We start from the raw sequence: 23499 nt of genomic DNA on the forward strand, positions 1-23499 counted from the left end.
TCATTTGATAGGCGTCGTCTTAGTCTCGTGATGTCAAAACGCGAACTGTGTGATGTCATTTTTAAACGTCTATTTACGATACTTGGGTTGTCATAGGTACCGTATTGGCCCGAATATAAGACGGCCCCGATTATAAGACGACCCCCTCTTTTTCAAGACTCAAGTTTGAAAAAATACTTTTTGAACTCCAAATAAAATTTTATCCAGAAAATAATTACAGTACATCTGAAACAAATGATAACAATATATTTGAGAGAAAAAGCATGTTATTTTGCCTCATTCAAATCTAAGGCGCAATCGCATTCGTAAATGAATGGCTTCTGGTTTTTGAAATGTAAATGACATCGTAACTTCTCCTCAGCTGCCGGTTAACCTGGCCAATCTTCGACCCACTTTTCTCCAGATTGTTGCTACGTTTCTCCATTTTCTTTTATCTCTATTATTTTCTTCTCTTTTCCTTCTTACCGCTATTTTTTTTTCTTTCTTCTTCGTGTCACTTTGGCCTGGGGAGTCAAGTTCAGCATTCGCTTCAATAATATATGGCGCCATCTAGCGTCGTGAATGGGTATAATGTCTAGACCCCGAATATAAGACGACCCCGACTTTTTCAGTCTTAATGCAAAAAACACCGTCTTATATTCGGGCCAATACGGTATATTTTTTTAGACAAAACATCGATATTGTTCTTAACGTCTTTCAAAGTGGGTGGCAACTTTGTAACCAAAGGGAAAAAAATGCGTCCCGGGGTGACCACCACTGATGTGTTTGAATCTCAGTGAGAATCAAACCTGGGAATGTATTGGGTGATTCATGAATCAAACATCAGTCGTGAATGTTGGCAGAGTTGTGCAAAAGTACTGAAGCATTGAACATTTGGCCGTGCATTCAAAAGTTGAGAAAAGGTCAAATGAAGTTAAGGGTGTGTTGTTATAGCCGGTCTCAAATTATTGAGTTGCACAAAAATCTGTTGTTCACTTCTGGCATCTTGTTTACAGGTAAATGCCGAACCAAAAGAGTGTCTTTTGAACAAGGTCAAAGCAATTTGAGCGATTATTGTCTTACGGGGGTGGCCGAGTGCGTATGCGGTTCGCGCAGGTGGCAAACTGACCTTTAGTGCTAATTCCTCGCAGGTCGGTGACTTTCATCAGCATGCGCGGGAACATGTGAGGCTTGTTGGGGCGTCGGCGGCGTGTGTAAATCTTCAGCGCCTCCAGCAGAGGCTCCTGCAGCTTGTCCACCTTCCCGGGTTCTTCCAGGTCCATGCGGTCTGGAGAGGCGGCGGGACAGCGTGAAAATCTCGCCAAAGGGAGGTGGAAAAGAGACAAATGAGACGCGAGGGGCTTGCCGTACCTCCGCAAATGAGGCAGATGGCGCTGAGGAGCCCCGTCTCGGTGTCGTCCATCTCCAAGGGCAGCAATTGCCCGGCGAAAGCGAACACCAGGTCTGTGAGCGGGCCGAAGCCGGCGTTATGCATCTGGGTTCTGTTGAGGGTCAGGCCATCGGAGAAGGTCATGGTGTCTTGCTCGGGGGTGTAGCGCGTGCATATCCTCAGCATCTGAAAACGGCGGGGGGGATTGACACCAGAGGAGGCTTGCTGGCAGCTGTTCACGTTATGATTATGTTTTCGCAATAAGAATTTAAGATGTGCGGCGTTGTGCGCGTTTGGACGTCTGTACCAGGATATCCAGACACGCAGACTTGAGGAGGGTGATCTGGTCGGCGATGGTGAGCGTCGTGAAGCCTGGTAGTCGCTTGGCAAACTCCACAATCTTGATGATGCATTTGGTGGACAACTCGCTGAATTTGTCCCACAGGCCCAAGTCCAGCTGGACTCTGTGGTCAGAGCTTGAGTTCTGGGAAAGAGACACGTGTGTCCCCAACGGGTTGGTAAGCTCAGGTCTGGTTTTGCACCCGTTCTCGCTTCAGCTTAGGGAGAGAAAAAGAAAGAAAAAACCCCCCCCGCTGCCGCCTTGTCATTGTTACACAACACTCACTGTGGTGTATTTGCCCAGCTGGCACAGCGACGGAAATGTCTCCTGGTGGGCTTTGCTGACTTTGTTGACCAGTTCCTCGAGCTCGCCGCTCAGCTCGTAGTTCTCGGGCAGCACCGCCTCCTCTTTCACGTCTTTCTTCTTCTTGTTGCGGTCGTTACGCACCGCTTCTTTGGACATGCCCACCTCGAAGCACTTTTGCAGCCGGCAGTACTGACAGCGGTTGCGGGTCACCTTGTTGATCTGGCAGTTTTTGTCTCGGTGGCACGTGTACACCATGTTCTTTTGGATGCTGCGTCGGAAAAATCCCTGAAGCACAGAAATGTCACATCGGCCAAGGATTTATGGCAGTTACGTCAGTTGAGGCCATTAGCGGGTGTGCTTTGAATTCATGTATTGATTCTAAACTAGCAAGGGGAGGCTCTGAACTGTTGGCGAACAATCTTTACATTCGCGAGGCGTGCAGTCGACTCACTGTACTGTGCTGTCTAATGCAAACCAAATCCATGCTGCAGTCCAAGACTACGTCAACCGCGATGTAACAAGAGACGTTAACCCCTGCCTATTCGCAGTTAGCAATTCACAAATCCACATATTCACTTTATTTTTTTTGGGGGGGGGGATACCATATTTCTGGTGGGGTTTTTTGTGCCTTCCAAACGCAATGTCGTTCACTCCAGGGACCTTCTGTGCTGCTATCGTTGATAACCGAAATATTCTTGGCATATACAGACAGATCTTTTTTCCCGACTGATATTTTAAATGATTTTGTTTGGGGGAGGGGGGGGTTGTTGGGTTTTTACCCCCCATTTCCATGAGGGGTAAAAAGCGTATCAAGCATATTTTGGGTAATTTTAGGGGGGTTAATTGTAATTTTTTTCCTTCAATGCATTTCAATGGGTGTTAATTATATGTGCATTTTGGCTATTTGTGGATCCCAATCGCCCGTCAACTGTACACGAAATAATTTTTTTTTTTAAATAGATTGGATGGATTGGTCCATATTCGGTTCACATCAGGGACCTTTTTTTTTTGTCACTGATCGATGACTGTCTCTAAGGTGGCACCAAATCAAATGAATTGGTGTCAAGGAACTAAGTTGAAGTGATACATCTTAAGATGATTGTCACGCAGGAGCTAAATTTAGGCTGGGTTTTAGTTGTAGTCTTCGTCATGCATGTTCTTTTCCCGTGCTGAGTGGCTATTGAAAGGTTGAAGCTCAAAAAATAATTGCTTGATAATCATTTTAAGTATCATTTGTGATTGAAATTTCAATAAGATCATCGCTATTTTACTATGGATGGAATTACATTTTTGTTCGGTGGTGTGCCATGACATTTTTGTGAGGTAAAATGCCTTGGCTCAAGACGAGTTGGGTGTAAAAGATTCTTCTGCCAGAATGCGTAGTACTCGCAAGGCCAAACTAGAGGGCAGCACGCTGCCAACTTTGAATCCAACGTGCCTTGCATGCGCTTTGTCAGTGGTGCAGGCGAGTACCTTGCAGCCCTCGCAGGAGCTGACCCCATAGTGGTATCCGGACGACTTGTCCTGGCACACGAAGCAGGGCTTGTAGATGCGAGGTGGCGGCGGCGGAGAAGGCGAGCTGGGCACCATCTCCTCTGAACTGGTGCTCTGGGTCTCCACGGCTGCGTACACAAAAAACAGCATTGAACTTGTGGAAGCTGAACAGAGAAGCAGCATTTGGCAACGTGTGGTCAGCGGGGCCAGAAGGCCATCTCAAAAGAGGAGATCATGAAAGAGAAAAGGGAGGAGGGAGGCGTCTGATTGACAGCGACTTTAAAGGACTCACAATTAGCTGATGGCCAGATGGCCCCGCTGATAAAACGCTGATTGGCAGCTGAGATTTGATTGGCTTCTCCATTTACTGGCCCACAGGGGTGGTGGGGGGTGGTGGGCATTCCTGTTGACTTTTTCTGGAGTTTTGTGTGCGCATTTGTGTTCACAAGCTCACATTTTTATGTGAAAGGCCATCCAATGCCCATATACTTCGAGGCCCATGTGAACAAACAAAAGCTGGAAGTTTATGAAGCTCGGCCCCTCTCCCCTCTCTCCGAGGGGAAACTGTATTATGACAATTGCTAAGCTATGGTCCGCGTTGAAAACAAACGAGGAGATCAAGAGCGACGAGAAAACGAACCAACGGGAAGCTTCCTTCCCTTCCATCAAAATCTCAAGGAGGAGTATCGGGCCCCTTTACGTTTGGAGGCGATGACTGAAGAAGCAGATTGTGTCTGGAACATGGCTTTCAACTTTCACCTTCGCTCACCCCAACTTCACCTTCCTCTACCATTCCCACCCCCTCCGCCCACCCCCTTGTTTCCTGGCCCTAAATTCCTCAGCGCAGGCAGGACGAAGTTTAATAGTTGCCCAGGCTTACAAGTGGCCCTATAAAGGTTGTGTCTGGGATGGGAAGGAGGCCCCCCCCGGCCAGGCTGACGACCCCTTTATTGGCATCCAGTCACCTTGGGCAGCTATTCACACATACAGCTCCGTCCCCGCATCCCTTCCTAGTAAAAATTAAAGAATCCGGGGTCAACCCCTCCATCCTTCCCTCCAAGTCAGTGCCCCCCCCCACTCCACCCTATCACCTTCAGCGGACGACACAGTGCCCAACCAAATGTGGACCCCCGCCCAATCCCCCTCCTCACCCTCCTGCAGCAACCCTAAAATGAACCCGTCGGCCTGTCATTAACAAGCGTGGTAAGGTTTCAAAACGCAGAGAGGTTTAAAAGCACAAAGGAATAATCCAATAAAAACAAAAGAAAGGAAAAAGAAAGAGAAGGAAGGAGGTGAGCGCGAGGACACAAACTTCCCATTGGATAAGAGCTTCAATCAAAGCTTGACCATTTAACTTTGACCTTGGCTCAAGAGGGTCATTACTAACTACTTGCCCAGCAGGCACTTTAAAAGTTCAATGTGTGTGCAAGTGGCATTCAACAATTCACTTTTATGTCCGACAATTACATGCGCTCACTACGAAACGAATGTATTCCCAAAATGAGAAAGAAGGGGTTACAATTTTAGATGCTGAATATTTTAAATAAATGAATAAATCGGCACGACTTGAATTGTTACACATTAGCTACACTGTACTTTAATGCAGAAGAAAGAGCTGGATAGGATAGGATAACAATGTTCTTTTCTTTTTTTTTATTTGGGGGGGGGGCTCATTGTTGTCAGGCTTTATTAAATATTACCTTCCTATTACTTTCCCAACGTTCCGAACTGATGTTTCCTTGCCTTGTTTAAACCACAGCGGCAACCTAACAGAGCACTCCGCCATTTTTTTTCGAAATGCCTGTGAGGTAACATGTTTTTCCGCAGAGTTCTGAGACCAATCTAAAATCTAAGCTGCAGCCTTCCTGAGGCGTGTGCGTATTCCGAACGTGTTCTCACATCTCAAAACCATGCAAATTGAAATCTTTCAGTTGTCTCCAGACGAGTCTGAATGTGAGTGTGAATGTTTGTCTCTTGGAGCTCTTAAGTTTGGTTTTCTTCCCCCAAAAATTATGAACGTTAATTAGACTGAAATGTAAAATGGAAATGCGCAAATTCTGTTATTACCAAACAATATTAATTTAACACTAACAACAATGATAGTTGATTTTCATTTGAAAAAAAACTAAATCAAGAAATTGTCTTAAATTAATTTTCAGAGTTTACACTCATGTACGAGCACATTCGGCTCATCGGCCTGGTTGCATCGCCATTCTTATCTCCAGATTTCACAACAATGAGTCACTTTGAACATGTTGCTTCTGTGCGAGGCCGCAGAGAACCGTCATGGGACTGCCTCGCCTCATCTGACTGACCAAATGGTGTCTTAGTAGTTGAATAAAAACACAGGAGCAGACTGCAGCTCAATGTGGTGGTAAAATGTTTTCATGAAAATGCTGTTAAAAAAATAACAATCAAAAATCACTATTACTAAAATTATTGGTGTGACCCTGGTGAACAAACGGAATATTCTGCCAAATGACTTTTTGACATAACATTAAAAAAAAGAAAAAAAAGTGTCCAACGAGTGAGTATATTGCCCCTAACTTGCAAATAATGCCCCGAGTAGCGTCCACAGAAGAGCTTCTGCTGAGAACAAACAAATACTGTCGTCGTCATGTGTTGACTTTTGAGGCTTTAGAGCTCAGGTGAGAAAGCTTGTGGGCGGAGCTAACGCCACAAACCGATCTGTTGATACACCAACGATGTAAGAGTGTGTCTCGAGAGGGAAAAATAGATGCCATTCAAGCGGAGGTAGCGCATCTGGCGCCAGCCGACAGGTACTGACTGACAGCGTCTGAGTGTGGTGCGAAAAGGGCGAGCAGGAGGAGGAGGCAGGCAGCGCTGAAGGTTGAAAAGGGGGGATGGGGGGGGGCGGACGCTACCTGGCGTGACGAAAAGAGGGGAGAGGAGCCAAAATGTGTCAGCGGGCTGTCATCGCCCTGAACTGCGTGCGGCCTCCAAGGCTCGGCTTGAAGAAACAGCGGTCTGGTCTTAACCTGCAGCTCACCCCGTTTGCGTGTCATAACATCTATCAGCACACCTTTTGGAGGAGCCATGAGAGAGGACACAAACGCTCTGGGAATCGACGCCCACTTCAGACATCATCGCCTTACATCTGGACCGCGACACACGCACACATTTTCGGAACATCCTGGCAGACTTTGTGTCACCTACATCAGCGTACAACTATTCAAGCGCCACGTTTGTATCTCGCTAACATCCCTTTTCCTTCCTTCCTTTGGGCCAGGAGTTTAATGTCTCACCAAACACAGTCCAGTTTGTCCTCGTAGTTGACACCTAGTTCACATTTGAAAAGCAGCCTGTTGGCCCCGCCGTGTCTCCGTCCATTTGGCGTCTCCATTTCAGTTGGACTTGACCAATCTGCCAGTGTGTGCCTTTGCGCCGACATTGAAAGTGTTTTTCTTTCTTTTTTTTTTTTATTGCTTGTGGGGGTGGCTGTGTGGGCGACATAGTGACATATGGCATGCAGCTTGACTTTGGCCCGGGGGCTGCGCACAGCATCACATTAGGTGTCGAGGATTGTCCATTGTGGAGCGTCCCCGGTCTTGTACGATTTGGAACCGAATTTCAGTCAGACAGAGTTTTTCTTTGGTTATTTTGCGATACCAGTGTCTAATGGTACCAATTACAGCAAAATGTTTTTAAAAATGTGATGCAGGGCAGCAACAATTCGTTGAGTATCTAAAAAAATTAAAAAGTGGAACATTGCTGGAGTCAAACGCACCATTCTGTATCGAAAAAGGATGCCGTGATCGAGAGAAAGGAAAGGAAAAAAAACATGTTTGGTCTGACTTCACATAAAAAAAATAATAATAAAGTTGCAACGTGTACCACAATTGGCAACACAAGGTAATAACATATCAATGTTAGCTAATAGCCTACCATCAATTGTTCGAACGTGGTGTCATTCCTCCGCAAGTGGTCAAGGATAAAAAAAAAAAAACAATCGCATTTTAATCGCTTCATTGAAAGAACGCAAAGAAAACAAAAGATGGAATGAGCATTCCGACACGAGTTGCCAACAGCCTGGCGAAAACAGCTAGCCAAACCCAATGACTCACACATGCTACAGTACAACGTGAAGATGGTGACCACAAGTGGGGTGGGGGGGTACAAAAAACCCGTCATAGCTATAAATTACAACGCATGGTAGAGTCTGTATTGTGCAAGCTTTTGACCTTTAAAAACACTTTTGAAAGAGTTATCAAAAAAAACATTTCGGGACAATGTGCTGTTGACCGTTTTTAACAGAACAAAACTGTACAAGCAGTAATCTTTCGCAGCACATCAAGTTTAATACACGACACCACTACCGCAACAACTTAATTTTTTTTTGCCTTGCGCAATCGTCAATGTCTCAAAACGCTGCTCGTCAATCACAAGTCATCAAAGGTGGTTTCATAGATTTCTTTTATGAATTTGTTTTGAACACCTGCGTGACAGTTAAGAATATTCAAATGATAGCTGAAGGTTCAGTTGGAAGGGATTTTTTTTTTCCAATTTGAATTTTCCACTTCAAACTGTCAATTTAAGGCCTCGTCTGAGGAGAATCGTGACAGTGAAGCCGCGCTTTCACCGACAGAAAATCGGAAGAAAAACATGTGTGGTTCTCATCATGATTCCGATGCAGCACTTCAGTTCTTACAATCATTCTGGCTCCACCTAATGTTCGGCGGTACCCTGTGGAATGTGCGCGCATATGTGAATATGTGCGAGTGTGTGTGTGTGTGTGTTGGCCGGCCGCGCAGGGGCCACGGTCGGGAGACAGCAGCATCGCACATTCACACAAACACGCAGCCAAGACGCAAACGTCTGCCTCGATTCGACTGCTTTCAATCGATTGTTGTTGTCATTGTCAAGTGCTTCGGCTGCGGTGGTCGTGGTGGTCTGGAGAGGGATGTGGGGGGGGGGGGCACCGCAAATATGCTGAGTGAGTAATTACCACAACAGCAGGGAGGAGATGGGGGAGATGTGAGTGACAATCCCTTTCATCAGCTGTTCTAAGTTCAATACCAGCGTCCCCCAACACCAAACCCACAGTAATAACCCCCCCCCCCCCCTCCAACCTCCCATCCACCCCCTGCCCCCTCCAACCCCTTGTCCTCTCCTGCCTTCCTGCCCGGGCAGGAGGAGGAGCCCTTCCTGTCATTGGTAGCGCCTCTTAAAGGAAAGACTGTGAAAACCGGGCTGCTGTCCAGAAGACAGCTCCATAAAAAACAAAGCACCAGACATTTAAAAAGGAGGTAGACACACACGCGCACACACACACACTAGCACACACACAAGCGTTTGTACAAGCTCACCAGAAATCCTGGACAAATACTTCTACTTGACAAGCTTCACACACTTGCGAACAACGCCCTTGGATTTGAGACGGACCCCACAAATGTGAATCATCAGCAGCTTAGCGCTCTGATTGAGTTGAGCTGGACAACCCGCATACCAACATTGGCGTCGCTTGAGTTTCTCCTGACTAATGTGGGGAGGGGACGCATATTAGACAGCTTGTTAAATAACGTTTGGGTCCGGCCGATGTATCATCGGGTCTTCGGTACGCTTTTCGTTAGCTGTAACACGCAATGATGACCCTAAACACGTGTTCTAAGAAGAAAAAAAAACTAAGCCAGTTCAATCTCATCTAAGGATCAGTGAATTACAAATTAAAAAAAAACATGAATGCAAAATCATACCTAGCCTGTCTCGTTGTATTTTTAAGATTTTGAGTGTGATCATCTGCTGGGACTTTGTTCGTACACAACGTTATAATTATTAGGGGGGGAAAAATACTTATTTTGATGATCTGAATGTAAAAAAGAAAAAATATTTTTTTTTAAATAAAAAGTTTTCTATGCACCTATAAATTAAGAAAAATCAGACCTTTTTAAAAAGACTAAAATGACTGTAAAGATTACATTTATTTAGCTAAAAAACAAACCGGTTGAATCATTTCAACAATGCTCACATGATTGCCATCTCCAGAAATGTCCAGGTGCAACGATTAATCGACAATTAATCAATAATTATGAAGGGAATCGATGAAGCTTTTTGAGATCTTGTTCCATTTAACAGTGTGCATGCAAATTTCAACCCCTCAACAGTAAATACTCTCAGGAAATATTCCCCCATTTCGATATTCCTCAACAAGGGCGAACTTGTTTTTATGTTAAATCAGACTAAAGGCATTACGACGCCTGCTTTTACTTTGGAAAACGATCATCAACATGTTTGCCTATTTGCTAACTTGACAAGTCACTGAATCCGTTTTTTTTTTTTTACTATAGGGATAGAAATAGAAATTGTGTTTTCTTGATCTGATTCGTCGAGAAAAACAAAATCAACAGATGAGTGGATTATTGAAATAATTATGCGTTGCAGCCCGACAGCAAAGGAATGCTCAACTGCTGGTTGCATTTGACACGAAACAAAAGCGACATTATCTTGATATTGATCACTCTAATGACTTCGAAGAGCATCCGTTATCCAGAGCTCATCTTGACTTTAAAGATCTGTGATAAGACAAGACAGAGCAGCCAAAAGCACATTCAGGGGTCTTTTTGCCGGTTTACAGACGATTGCGGCAACCCAAAAACTTCCTGACTGGTGAATGAGGGGACAGCACAGCTCGTTTTTGGTGGTCCTGCAGCAATTGTTAAAAAGTAGATTCGAGACTGGAGATGTCCCCCCATCAAGGCCTGAAACGCCAAAATCTAAGGAGTCAGTGGGAGGGAAAAGGGGGGGGGGGGTGTCGTGGGGCTAATCCCAAAACCAAATTCATCCCTCTCCTCCTCTTTCATGCCCCACACGCCTGCTAATCTCTTAATTGAGGCATTTTCTAATTATAATGGCTTCATTAAAAGCCGCGGGTCACACAAGACGAGGCGTGTAAACTGAGCCGTGCGTGAGGACATCAGAGAGGCGGACCAACACACACACACATACACACACACACACACACTCCTGGATGGGGCCACGGGGCCAAAGGGAGAGTGGATGCTCAAAAGCGGAGACGAAACAAAACGTCACGCCGGGGACGCCGGCGTGCGGTGACACACTTCGCTACAGACGGCGCTCCTTTTAATGCCCGTTGACGTCCATACAAAGGAAGGCACGGAGGTGCTCAACTGACCCAAATGCTTAAAAAAGCTTCCTGGAGATCACACTGTTCGGAAACTCGGGTCTATCTACCCATACCGAGTCTCGATCCGACGGCGATGTATTAAGAGAATCACATTTTCAAAGGTGTCCACTGTAGTCACCGCTGTCTCTGAAAGGGTACATGAGACGCAACTTTTTACTTGGCAATTTGTCTGGTACGGCAAACCAATAAAATGGACCGAACCTGTCCTTAATATAACAGGCTAAAATCTAAAAAAAAGTAAATGGCACAACTTCCGCAAAGAGCAGTCACAAAATCAAAATCTGGGTGATGGTCTCTTTAGTACAACCATGTAAAAGTAAAACTAGACTGCATAACTCCACTTCACAGTAGCCACAAATTAAAAAAAAAAAAACTGAAAATCACGTTTCAGGGAAGTGTGGAATGTAGACCGACTGGTCCAGTATTGAAATGATGTTTTATCACAGGAGGGGAGGTGTGGGGGGGGGCGACATTTAAAACGGGATTTCTTAATTTTGTTTGAGTTTCTCATTTTAGCTGAGCACCACCGTTTGATTTCATTTTGGGCTCATAAATGATGTCGTCGTAGTATATCAACAGTTCAATGAATACTTTCATTTTAATCAAACGACTTTGAGCGGCGTCACACAAGGTCAAGCCTTCATTGTTTTTCTTTTGACGAAATGACGTTACAAAAGCGTTTTGGGCTAAATGCATTCAACGAGTGCCCCCCCCCCCCCCCGCCCCTCCCGCCCCACCCCTCCCGCCATCTCTCCAACCTATTCATTATTACCATCATGCCGAAGGGAGCACTATTAAGTCGTTTTTTTAAAAGACTGATCCAGGCAGGAACTGTAGAAGAAGAAATAACAGCCAGGAGGTCGACGTTGAGTCCTATTCGGCAACATTTCAGCCTCCAAATTATTGGTCAACAAAAAGCGGTGTTATTTCGATTGGCATTACAAGTAGATGGAGCGGAAAATTGTGAGCTTAGTCACTCTCCTTTGCGTGTTGCTCTTCAAATAGACTAACAGGTTAGTCCAGGAGTCAAAAACGCTTTTAGCCGAACGGTTTCGTTTCTTTGCGCTCATGTTCAATTAAAGGAACAGTAGTTGAAGGCTGATTTTTCAGTGTAGCTTTCCCAAATCATTTTTCGAAAATGAGTCACCTGGAGCGCGTCTTTTGGGCGGGCATCTGGGGAAGCTCCCGAGCGAGTCGGGACAGGCCCTGCTGTGGTGTTTGCCATGCCGACTGCTCATCCGTCATCGTTAGCGGACACCGCCGACCTGACAGTCGCCGTCTGAATGATTACTGAAGATAAATAGGCTTGAGGTGCTCGGCCGAGAGGCTTCGTACTGCTTGAGTGCAGGGTGTTGGGGGGGGGGGGGGCTGGATGTCTGACTGGCACTTTGCAATTTGACTTGACTAGCTAGAGTCAACGTTTGAGTTTGCGCAGGGCCAAAAAGGGAATAAAAGAGCTCCACAATGGGCTCCATGACCAGAACAAAAGATCTGCCATTATTATCTTGAGCGGGATCGTTCCAGTTGTCCACACTTGACGTCAAATGTGGGCCTCCGCAAAGCTGGCACACATTTGAACCGACCGCTCTGCTCCCAAATGCCAATACATCAGCGCCATTGAAAAAGGAGCAATCGGCGCGGGCGCAGAGGAAAGGCCGAGTGGCCAAACCCGCGTGCTTCGCGCAAGCGCCGCGCCGTTGTTGACTTTCGCACCAGAGGCCAAGTTACAACAATGTGATTTCGAGGCCCGTTTGCCTTCAATCTGTCAAAGCCATTTCTGTTTGGACATTGTGTTCTGCGCCGGCTGCCAGGTCAAGTCCCGTATTGTTTAAAGCGGCTGTCAATCACGTGAGGTCATTTGAAAAGACAACAAACACGATGATGTATAAATGTGTGGCGCTCAAGTCCCCCGCAAAGCCCCCCCCACACCCCCCGAGCATATCAACAAACGGACGGCGGGGGTGAGAACGCTCACAGAGCATTGAGTGGAATCTGTCTCTTCCTGTGGATGAGAGCGCTGTGATCAAGCGCCCCGATAAGGAGCAATCGATGTGATGGACAGAATGATGGGGATGGGCCCGGTAACTCACACTGAAGGCTGCCAGTCCCAGCCCAGGCGAAGGGGTCCAGACTGGAGAAGAAGGGGGTGGCCTTAGACAGCATGCAGGAGCCCTGTGCGGACACGTCGTAGAGGGGCCGCGGGGCCAGCCCCAGAGCCTCCATGCAGTCGAACATGCTGGACTCGCGGAGCTCGCTTGCGTCTCGGAGCTACAAAGTGCGACTCCGGCTAAGTCGGCGGGTCCAAAGCCGTCTCTCCGGTTTCTCCGCGGAGCACCTTCCTTCTGCCCTCAGGTCACTCAATGGGCCTCGGCTCTGAAAGTGATCTCGGTTCCCCTCGCAGCGGCTCTGTGGGCCTCTCGCTCTCCACCGCAGGCACAGGCAAGGCATGAGGAGGGGGGCGGGGTCCGGGGAGGAGGAGTGGGCGGGGCCGAGTGCGCGCTTGATGTCTGATAGGCCACGCCGAGCAACCCCGGTTTTCCCTCCGAATCGCCTCTTGACTTTTCCAGCTTCGTATTTCAGATTGGATGCAAATAAGAGTGAAGCCTCTGCCCTGCCTTGTGATCCACTTTTGAACTTTCTTTCCCTTTCTGGAATGACTTGTGCATGAAACGCCGTCTTTTTAAACGGCAAACAATAACCCCGCCGCGTTGCCGTTAGCGATGAAAACAAATGACAATAACACTTGGGGAAAAAAAAATAAAATCACTTCACACCTGTTGCTAGGAAGAGAGGAGCGTGTTGAGAGATGAGCGGTACATTGAGATGATGGACTACGGGGAGGTCCAAGTGCTTTCACAAACACACTCAGTCACAACACGACCATTTTCACTACATAAAAAAATTGCCTTTTTTTTTGCTGTCAATCAGAACTCATCCAACGACTTCCTTCGTCATGCATCAGCTTTGCACAGGCTCAACACCTCTTTCGGGAACATTCTTTGAACTTTACCAAAGGCATATTTGTAGTTTGTTTCAAAAATACGTTGGATTAAAACAAACACATCAGGGGATCATTTTAAAGGATGTACTCGAAAATATAGCAAAAACTGAGATACTTTTTTTTTTGAGTGGAGATGCCCGAACCTTTGCTAAATCGGACCAGGGACGTGCACACGTAGACCCGCCCCCCCTCCCCCCGGGCACCTGACCCTTTTCTCCTGGATGACAAAAGTGCTCTTGATGCTGCAGCCCATTTTTATTTCATTCACCAATGTTTAAAAAAAATAATTATAATAATCATAACCCGTGTCACCAATTCGATCCATCCGATATTGACTGTGCTGTGACTGTCTTAACAAAAATAAATAGATGTTACTGATTTTTCTTAGTTGTATGATAATGTATGGTGATGGGCGCCTTTTTTTAAGGGGCGGGGGGGGGGGGGGGGGGGGCACGTGCCCCCCAAAAAATGTCTGACCTGGAGGACTGAGAACCAACACAGACGTTGGTATTTCTGATTGACAAATAACATCAGAGGTTATTGCTCTCCGGGTAAAGACACGATTTATTACAAGCTCAATCGAAAAAAAATATATATATATATATATATATATATATATATATATATATATATATATATACATACAGTATTTTTTTTAGGGTGGCAGCAGTTTATTGCAAAATCACTTTGTGGGAATCATGAAATATATATATTTTTTAATTACAAATTGGTTAATCAAACGACCTCGAGAATCTGCAATTTTTTTTGTGGCAGCAATTTAAATGTAACATAAGGAATTCTGTTCAATGTGTTACAAATCTCATCAGATCATCTTTTTTTTTGTCGTTATGATTTTTGTTTTAACTGTCAAATATATTTTTTTTAGACCTCGCCAAGATTTGTCACACATTGAATGATTCACGTGTGGGCATGAGCCCTTCAAAAGTTGAACAATCTCGCCTCATGACTTTTCTTCATTTCTCTGAACGCATCCTGTTTGGCGTCCCTGCATGCACGCTTATCTAATTCAATCCAAACTGATTACGGTAACTTGTGTGTGTTGAGCTTATTGGACTGCTGGACCTAAAGTATGAGCGTGTTGCGAGTGACACACACACGCACACACGCACTGGCCTGCGGTGTGAATAGTTTGTATACTAGACAGCTTCACTCTCCTCCCTCCACTCCTCCCTTTCCTTCCCTCCTTCAAGAGGGATGAACTCTAGAAGAAACCCCCACTGGGGCTCCAACGCCCCCCAGCCCTCTCCTGCACACACACATATACTCACACATGCACACTCGCTCCCAAACATGTCATGCCTTTGGCTTTGTACACTCGGAGTATTACAATTGTTTTTGTCCGCCCCCGCCCCATCCACTCTTTGTTTCATTTTCAACCCCCCCTGAATGAATACATTATGATTTCCAAGTTAAAGGGATGCTGCGCTCCGTTTCACACCTCTTATGAGCTCTCCTCTGACCCACTCTTGTTTTTCTTGTTTTGTTTTACCTGTCTTTCAACATCACGGGCGGGCACGCAAACACACACTATAATGACACACTGCAGGGAGTAGAGTGGCACAATAACAGCCCGCTGAGCTCTCTCCACACCTTGAGACAATTACCCTCCCCGCCTCGCAGCACCCTGCCCCCTGTTGCTGCTTTGTGCAAAAGAGACACGCAAATACAGGGGAATGTGAAAGAAGAAGAAGCTTCATTTTCCTTTGCCCCTTAAAAAAAAAAAAAAAGAAAAAAAACACGAGTTGGTCGCTCACCGAGCGGGCCAAATTGCTCGCGTATGTGCTCCTTAAAAGCCCTCGCAAACTGGTTGATTCTGCCTCATCCTTTTTTTAAAAAAAAGAGGGTCACATTACAAGCGTTCACAATCAGGTTCTTCAGCTATTCATCCCCTCGTCATGTCTGACACAAACACACAGAGCTGAACAATGGCCTCTCTCTCTCTTTCTCTCTCCAACTCGGGCCGCAGATATTTGCACAAAGTCTCACTGCGCCCATCACACGGCGCACAAATAAGTCACGAAAGTGAGGAGCACGGCATTCATGAATGTTGGAATGTGCAGCCTACGGAGTGGCAATGGAAATATCTGTGTGTGTGTGTGTGTGTGTGTGTGTGTGTGTGTGTGTGTGTGTGTGATATTAGTAACTTGAGGCAGAGAGTGGGACTTGTGTGTTTTTCTTTGTGTCTGTCATCACAGGCACTCAGTTCAAGCATACACACATAGTTATGCGTCGGCACACATGTGCGTGCATGCACGCATACACACACACACACATACACACACACACACACAACAAAGAGTGACTGAATTTATGACGAAGCCACCAAAGGACAATGTGTTCATTCTGCGGAAAAAAAAGACAATCAATGTTTCCTCAGTACATCAACATGGTGGCATGTTCCGATGTGTTTTTAAAAAATGTCTACACATTCCACAACAAATCTCAGGAGGAAAGAATGTTCCTGTTTGTACTGGATGACATATGACGGATCTAAAAAGTCCACACACCCTGGTTTGGACGCCAGATTTTTGTGATAGGAAAAAAAACGAGACCGTGATAAATCATTTCCAAACTTTTTCCACCATTACTTTGACCTGAACACCTGAACTTTCTTTTTTAAATGTTTTCGAGAGGTGAAGTAAAAATAAACTACATGTACTCAGATAATGGTGGTTGTGTTCACAATTTACCAGTCACATGAGGAATGAGAGTCAGCGCATACCCGCCACCATTTAACCCCAAATAAAGTTCAGATACCCTCGACTCTTCTATTTTTTGGCTTTCTCACAGAACTCACAGGATTTTGCGCTGACGTTTAGAATTTCATCAGACTTTTCTCAACACCAAATCGCATCTTAAGACAAAACTGCCTGAACATTTGATGATATGCCACCACCTTGCTTCATTGTAGCAGCTGTGGTGTTGTTTAGGTGCCAAACAGACCCATAGCTCTTCAGATTATGACCTAAAAGTTCAACCTTGGTTTAGTCAGGCCATTTGGGGTCATTCGTGTTTGGGGTTACTCAGAGGCACTTTAAATGATGGCAGGTGTGTGCCGACTCCTCATTTAGCACGAGTTTGAATGTGACTGGCAAAGTTGGAATACAGCCAAATCCAAGTGAAAGAAGGGTGTGCACACTTAAGCAACACATTATTTCAGTTGTTTATTTTCACTTCCCCGCTCAAAAACATTTTAATTGGTGTCACACTAACAGTGCTCTCTAAAATGGCAATTGAACAAGGGTGTGTCGACTTTTCATAACCACTGTGTTGGACTAAATATATCTGAAAAAGCCACTGTGTCCAAGGGGATTAAAATTCCTTATTTGCAGCTTGCATGAGGAGAAAATAAGACATCTTCTTGTGCGAGCGAATAGGCTACCAACGAGCGTTTGAAGTTGATACTGCAACGGGCTTTCTTCTAGTGCGCCAATGTTTCATCTCATCGGGGAACACCGCGCACAGATTAATTAGCAAAATAATGAGAGATCACTGCTGCTTTATTTGATGTAAAGTAATGGCCACGCAATCCGGATGGAAACCCTCGGAGAACCATTTCAAACAACCAAAGCGGGACCTTGTTGGCATGTTAGCAATTAGTATTCCAAAGACAACATCCATCAAGTAGCTTTATATCTCTCTGCCGCGAAGCGAGGGGTACCCTTCGAGAATTGGGTGTCATGATGAATCAAAATATTGACCTCAAAATTTACAGAAGAAAAAAAAAGCTAAGCGGGGTATCATTTTTATTTCTTCTAGCTTCGATTTTAATAGTTTTTAACTCCTCCTCAATTCTGCTCTTTGTATTTATTTTTAATTCACGTAGGGGGGAATCTTGCTACTTATTCTCTCGTGGAGTGAATAAATTCTCTCTCTCTCCCTATCAAGCTAGCTAGTTAGTGAGCTAAAGTTAAAGAGCCCAAGAAACATGCAATGGCAAGAAAATTCCAAATAAATAATTATGAATTGTAGTTCATATTGTTTATCGGCTATGCAATGCACTGCATTTTGTAATTTATAAAAGAAGAACCCCTGTTCTTCACGTTTCTTTAACAATTATTGTATTCCCCCCACCCCCCCGAGGTGTTCCAAGCGTTAGCATTTCCGCTTTGAATCTTGGCTCAGGCTTGTCCTGCATGGAGTTTGCTTCTGTGGCATTTTAAATCGTGAACTCAAACGGTATCTTGAGAGAACTATCATAATTACAATTACCGTATGCTGCCCGCCGCAATTTTCCATCAGCACCGCCACTACATCTCAACTACGTGACTTAAGTACAAGTCCGGCACATCTGTCCTCATGTGTGATAAAGTAGCGGGAGTGAAATGTTAAGAGATGTAAGCACATGCTGTGAACTACTAGCCTGGTGAAATATATGCTGCCATAGGCTCCACTAAACGACCGCAGATCAAATGATAACAGCTGCTGGGGGGAGCGTGCACAATTATACACACACACACACACACAAACAGACAGATTGACAGGTATGTTGGGCCTGATGCCCATTTCACAGAATAGTGGCACACAAACATGCTGTATAAAATGTTTGATTTGGACATTGCACGAGCTAACACCTGCATGCTGCTGCCTTGTTCTCCTGCGTGTCCCTTGTCCACCGGGAGCGCTGCATTGTGGCTACAAGCTGGTCGGGACATGATTTCAGACTACTGTACCTGCAGCAGGCTAATTGAAGAAGCTGCACTCAGCGGAGGACGTTCAGATGGGTGCGAGTTACACATTGTAAAAGCAGCTATTTGTACCTGGAAGAGTGAACTTTAAGATCATTTGGGAAGACGGTCCAATGAATTTTACCGAGATGTCAGTTTGCTTCCTGAACCATGTGCCCTTCAGCAAAGCATCATATTGAAAACTGCTGAGCGTGCGACACTTACTTATGATACTACGGTGTTAAAATCCACGTCTGACGCCATAGGGCATAAAGATGGAAGAAGTGCTTTCCGTTTTAGAACACAGTGAAATATCTAGGAAGAGGCCTTTTTCCAAAACAAGACGCCAAATATACTTCGCTGGCATACAAACTCTAAACTCTACTTTTGTTTTGTTTTTCTTCAGACTGGGCTATTGAATTGTTCAACAATATTTTATTTACGTCTGGGTAAACAATGTCATCATAATCCAAATGGATAGGTAACCATAAGGGCCAAGGTAGATCTCATTTGCGCAAAAAATGTTTTCAGTTGATAACTTTACAAGCTCTTTGCACTAACACAGAACAGATGTAAATTTTTGTGACGCTCGAATGTGAAATATAAAACACAGTTTTGATGTTTGCTCAATGAATTTGCGCAGTCATCATGCCATGGCTAAAAGCGAGTGTTAGATGGATGTTCCACCATTTTCTTCCATACAAAAAACAAAAACCAGACTGATTTCAATTAATTTCAGTGCCTTTAAATGTACTGAAGGAACGTGAAAGGAGAAGAAAAAAAGCAAAGCACATCTTATTTTCGGATATCTTGTCCAAATGGGAGCCATTGTACTTTTGTACAGTCACACAGGGGCCTCTGTTTGCTATTCCAGGCTTCAAACCTGGAGCGTCATTTCAACATTTCAACTTTCTCCGTGCTAATATTGACTAGGAGGACAGTGTACTTTGCAAGCAGAAAGTGAATATGCTCATATGTAATTTAGGGAAGCACATTTTTTCCCCACTATGAGAAATTAATGTGGATATAATTTTATATCTGTGATGTTGAAAATGATCCACAAGCTAAGAAAATGATCTGTTCAGCCGTCATTGGACATTTCCTGATTGCCGACCAGCCACATCATTAGGTACACCTGCACAATTTTATGAGGCCCAATCTAGAAGCTGTATGAAACGGGTGCCTTTCACTTTGATATTGACACTGTTAAGTATTATTTGACAATGTTAATTGTGTTTGTAGTTGTAATTGTGTGGAGTGCCATAAGCAAAGCCCTTGTGACAGAGCTGAATGAGCTCATCAAAATATTCGAACGAGCCAGACTGTTGCCGTGCTAAATGAAGTCAACCATTTAAAGTGTGACTTCATTGCAGTGGTGTTTTTAAGGCTCTTTATACTCAGCAGAAATCGCCCCTGATTTACTGTTCATGTCAGAATGCATCTCTCTAAATGGTTTCTCTGTTCTCTTCTCTTTTTGTGCTACTTTCAGATTTAATCTTACAATAAATATCTGGATGATAATGATATCAAATACCGACACATCACTGGCATAAAGGTTAGGAACGGAATGTGAGAAAACCATTTGTGGATGTAGCTCTGGGCTCCCCACACGCCTTCGGCATTCTGGAAGTACAATAGCACCCCCTGTAGCTCAAAAGAAGCAATCTCATGCTTGATGTAAAGGTTTAGCGAAACTTTATTTATGGAGGACTTTCAAAAACAACCACAGCTCAAACTGAGTGCTGTGCAGCATTCTAAGCATGAAAAATAGCCCTAAAAATTGAGAGGCATTCCAATGTTGTTCACAGAGCACAGACAGGCCGAACTCAGTGTCATGTGCAGCACTGTGTGACTGAGATTAAAAATGCCAATTCTTCACGCATTATAACATTACCAGCACGATCTGACCTCAGCTGCTTTTGGAGCCCGTGAAAGATATTAACTGGAATTTAGAGCGTTTTTAATTTGTGCATCCATTGATCCATCTGTCAATTTTCCGTATGGCTTGATTTCATTAGAGTCGCCGGTGCGTTCCGGATGTTGTAGAAGTAACTTGAACGCTGATGATGCTTGTGTAGCAAGCGGTACTTTATGTGATTTTGCCGTCTCTGAGCTTGTTTTCATCTGTTTAATGACACTCTAGTTGGAGTTAAATGTAAAACTAAACACCCAGCAAAAATAATTACACACATTATCGATTTAGATACGAGACATTCGTTTTAAAAGTGGCTAATTCTAATGCTAAAGTCGATGAAAAATCCCATTGACATGCTAACAGAAATTAGCATCGAGTTTGAGCGTGATTATCTTTCAAAACACAAATTCTCGCACACAAACGTAAGAACATCCGCACAGCTAACATAAGAAAATTCAAATTTAAGGCACAAAATGTTCCCATTCTGTGAACAACGACTGACATTGATGGAGTTCAATTGTCAACTTTCTTCTTATCTCATTTAAGCGTGTACTCCATTAATGCATGGCAACGCACTGCTCAAGAGGCTTACGCTTGCAGCAGTACCCGTCGGCATTTATTTTTATTGATTGTTTTTTTTAACATGTCGATTATTTTGTATCCTCTTATTTTAATTTGCCATCTTTTCTCATTAAGATATATTTAACGTCCAGTTTATTAGGATTCAAGGGATTCTTTTTTCCCCAACACAAATTTCAAATACGATACCCGAGGTCCCAGGTTAGCCCAGTAAGTCCAAAGACTTGTACAAATAAGGATTGAACAATATCACAAGATAGAATAAATATGATAAAGAGAGGGAGGCAATAAAATGTTGAATGGGCAGGGATAAATTAGCAGGAGGCTATGATGATAAAAGTAGTTGAGTTTTAGTAATTTAATAAATACTGTAGTTTTGAAGTCTGAATAATTGTTTAAATAATGGAGGTTCCAATCTCATTGTTATTATTTCCATAATCGACCAGCCATACAAGCAAGCATAAATACTTTACTAAATACATGTATGGACTACGACTGAGATTTCTCAATAAATCTGTGTTTTCATGGCTGCGGCAGCAAGTGCCTGGAAAACAGTCACTCCAGCAGTTCTGAGATTCAAACGCAGAACCACTCAACGCAGACGGACGTGCTAACCACTATCTTCACCATGCTGCCTTTGATTGTAAATTCATTCATTCATTCATTCATCTTCCGAGCCGCTTGATCCTCACTCGGGTCGCAGGGGGTGCTGGAGCCTATCCCAGCTGTCTTCGGGCAGTAGGCGGGGGACACCCTGAATCGGTTGCCAGCCAATCGCAGGGCACACAGAAACAAACAACCATTCGCACTCACACTCACACCTAGGGACAATTTAGAGTGTTCAATCAGCCTGCCACGCATGTTTTTGGAATGTGGGAGGAAACCGGAGCACCCGGAGAAAACCCAGGCAAACCCGGGGAGAACATGCAAACTCCACACAGGGAGGCCGGAGCTGGAATCGAACCCGGTACCTCTGCACTGTGAAGCCGACGTGCTAACCACTGGACTACCGGGCCGCCCCGATTGTAAATTATTATCAAATATATTCTGTGAGGAAACACTGGGGTGGAGGGATAAATACCACTTAAACTGTCAATAAAGCAACATTTCCTTGATTGGTGACCTAGCGGCGTGTTTGTCAACTGGATTCAAGTACTTACACAATGCTGCCATCTCTTTGGGAAGGTCTGCCCCAAAGCGACCAAAAAGGTTGCTGCTGGCCAGCAGGTCAAAGGGGGAGTGGCTCCTCATGGCATTGAAGGGGAAAGGATACATGGTGCGAGGGAAGCCGGCCATATGACGCAGTTGATGCTCCCTGTTGGTTGCCATGGTAACACAAAAAAAACCACTGCTGGTGTAAGTCTGGTGATTTTTTTTTAGCTGACTGCTCTTGACGTCTCGTTGGTGGTCAAGGGCCGTGGGTGAACGTGAAAGGGGCTGGTGCCATTCAGCCCTTCAAGGGGATGGCTTCTCCCAGTTTGGGATGCAGGGGAGTGGGGGGGGGAGGGGGGCGAGGGGGCAGTGGGGAGTGGGACGGAGGATGCTGACAGAGGTTGGGGATGAGCCTGGCCACAAAGCTGTAGGGGACAGAAGACAACAGAGATGAGTTAGATCCGAGAACAATCGAGAGAGAAGTTGCTCCACAACTCACTTCCAATCAAATAAATCTGGAAAAACAATCTTGCTGCGAAAGAACAAAAAGAACCCCCCAAAAAAGGCTAGTGAGGAAAAAGCGGGAAAAGTAACAGCCTTTCTCTCATGCTCCGTTTCCCAAGTGGCGTAATGATTTCAGGCAATGCCATATGATTTCAATCAGCACAACTGTATTATAAAGGTTCTCTGTGTTCCCCCTGCCAGCCTGCCAGCAACATGGGTAAAATTAACCCCTTACAACAACACTACCACAAAACTAAGTCGTGCTCATCGTACCCCACAGGAAGCCCTCTTTGCCTCTGCTTTGCTCAAGGTCGCCGCGATCTCATCCCAGATTTTCTGTCTTTTGGACCTCCCGCTGTGCCTCAGTGACCCGCTGGAAAAGTTATACGAGGGCTGCCCTCTCTTGTTTCGTTCTCATTCCCTTCAGTGATTTCACAAGTGGGCGGGGCTGAAGTCTCTGTGGTAGAGCTGTGGTAAATACAGCTCAGCCAAAGAATGTCTTGTTGTTTTGGGCCTGCTTCAGCTTGCGAATCAAACATGCACACACACACACACACACACACACACACACACACACACACGCACACACACACACACATGGGCTGAGGGAAGGAGATCTGAATATACAAAAGTCCTCCACTAAAGTACAAAGAGCATATACTGAATCAGCAGGGGAAAAAAGAGGCAAAAACAGCCCGAGTGGTGGAAATACAGGACAGGCAAATCCGTGCTCGGCTGACATTGTTATCACAGATACGCGAGGTCACACACAGCTGTTTGTCACTTCGATAATGACTGCAGTGGGTCCAATCATACCTGCTTAAAAAGTAATCTTTTGCACATGTGCAACAAAGCGCGCACACACACGCACGCACCTATGAATGTAGCTTGATGTTTCATGCAGCCTCATTGTAAGAATATTTCAATTTTGCGCTTCGCATTTTTAAAGGCGTAACGGGATCATTGCTGTCCAAAACCAATACTCTGAA

The 23499-nt window shown here is 44.9% G+C and overlaps 1 protein-coding gene across 5 annotated transcripts in view; it reads right to left on the reverse strand.

Moving 5' to 3' along the window:
• Positions 1-23499, reverse strand: part of LOC127607665 (retinoic acid receptor gamma-A-like) — a 33054-nt gene that overhangs the window by 1281 nt on the left and 8274 nt on the right. For 2 of the 5 annotated variants that reach the window (XM_052076217.1, XM_052076221.1), the window contains exons 2-7: positions 22015-22431; positions 3489-3637; positions 1995-2300; positions 1677-1853; positions 1351-1555; positions 1109-1267 (exon numbers count right to left, since the gene is read on the reverse strand). In XM_052076217.1, the coding sequence (XP_051932177.1) occupies positions 1109-1267; positions 1351-1555; positions 1677-1853; positions 1995-2300; positions 3489-3637; positions 22015-22183 (1165 nt within the window). In that variant the 5' untranslated portion in view covers positions 22184-22431. Of the gene's footprint in view, positions 1-1108; positions 1268-1350; positions 1556-1676; positions 1854-1994; positions 2301-3488; positions 3638-12761; positions 13113-22014; positions 22432-22505; positions 22523-22783; positions 22947-23499 lie in introns of those variants that run through there. The other 3 variants (XM_052076219.1, XM_052076220.1, XM_052076222.1) reach the window with 3 other exon arrangements.

The sequence above is a fragment of the Hippocampus zosterae genome, chromosome 9 (assembly GCF_025434085.1).
Source record: "Hippocampus zosterae strain Florida chromosome 9, ASM2543408v3, whole genome shotgun sequence".
Taxonomy (NCBI): Eukaryota; Metazoa; Chordata; class Actinopteri; order Syngnathiformes; family Syngnathidae; genus Hippocampus; species Hippocampus zosterae.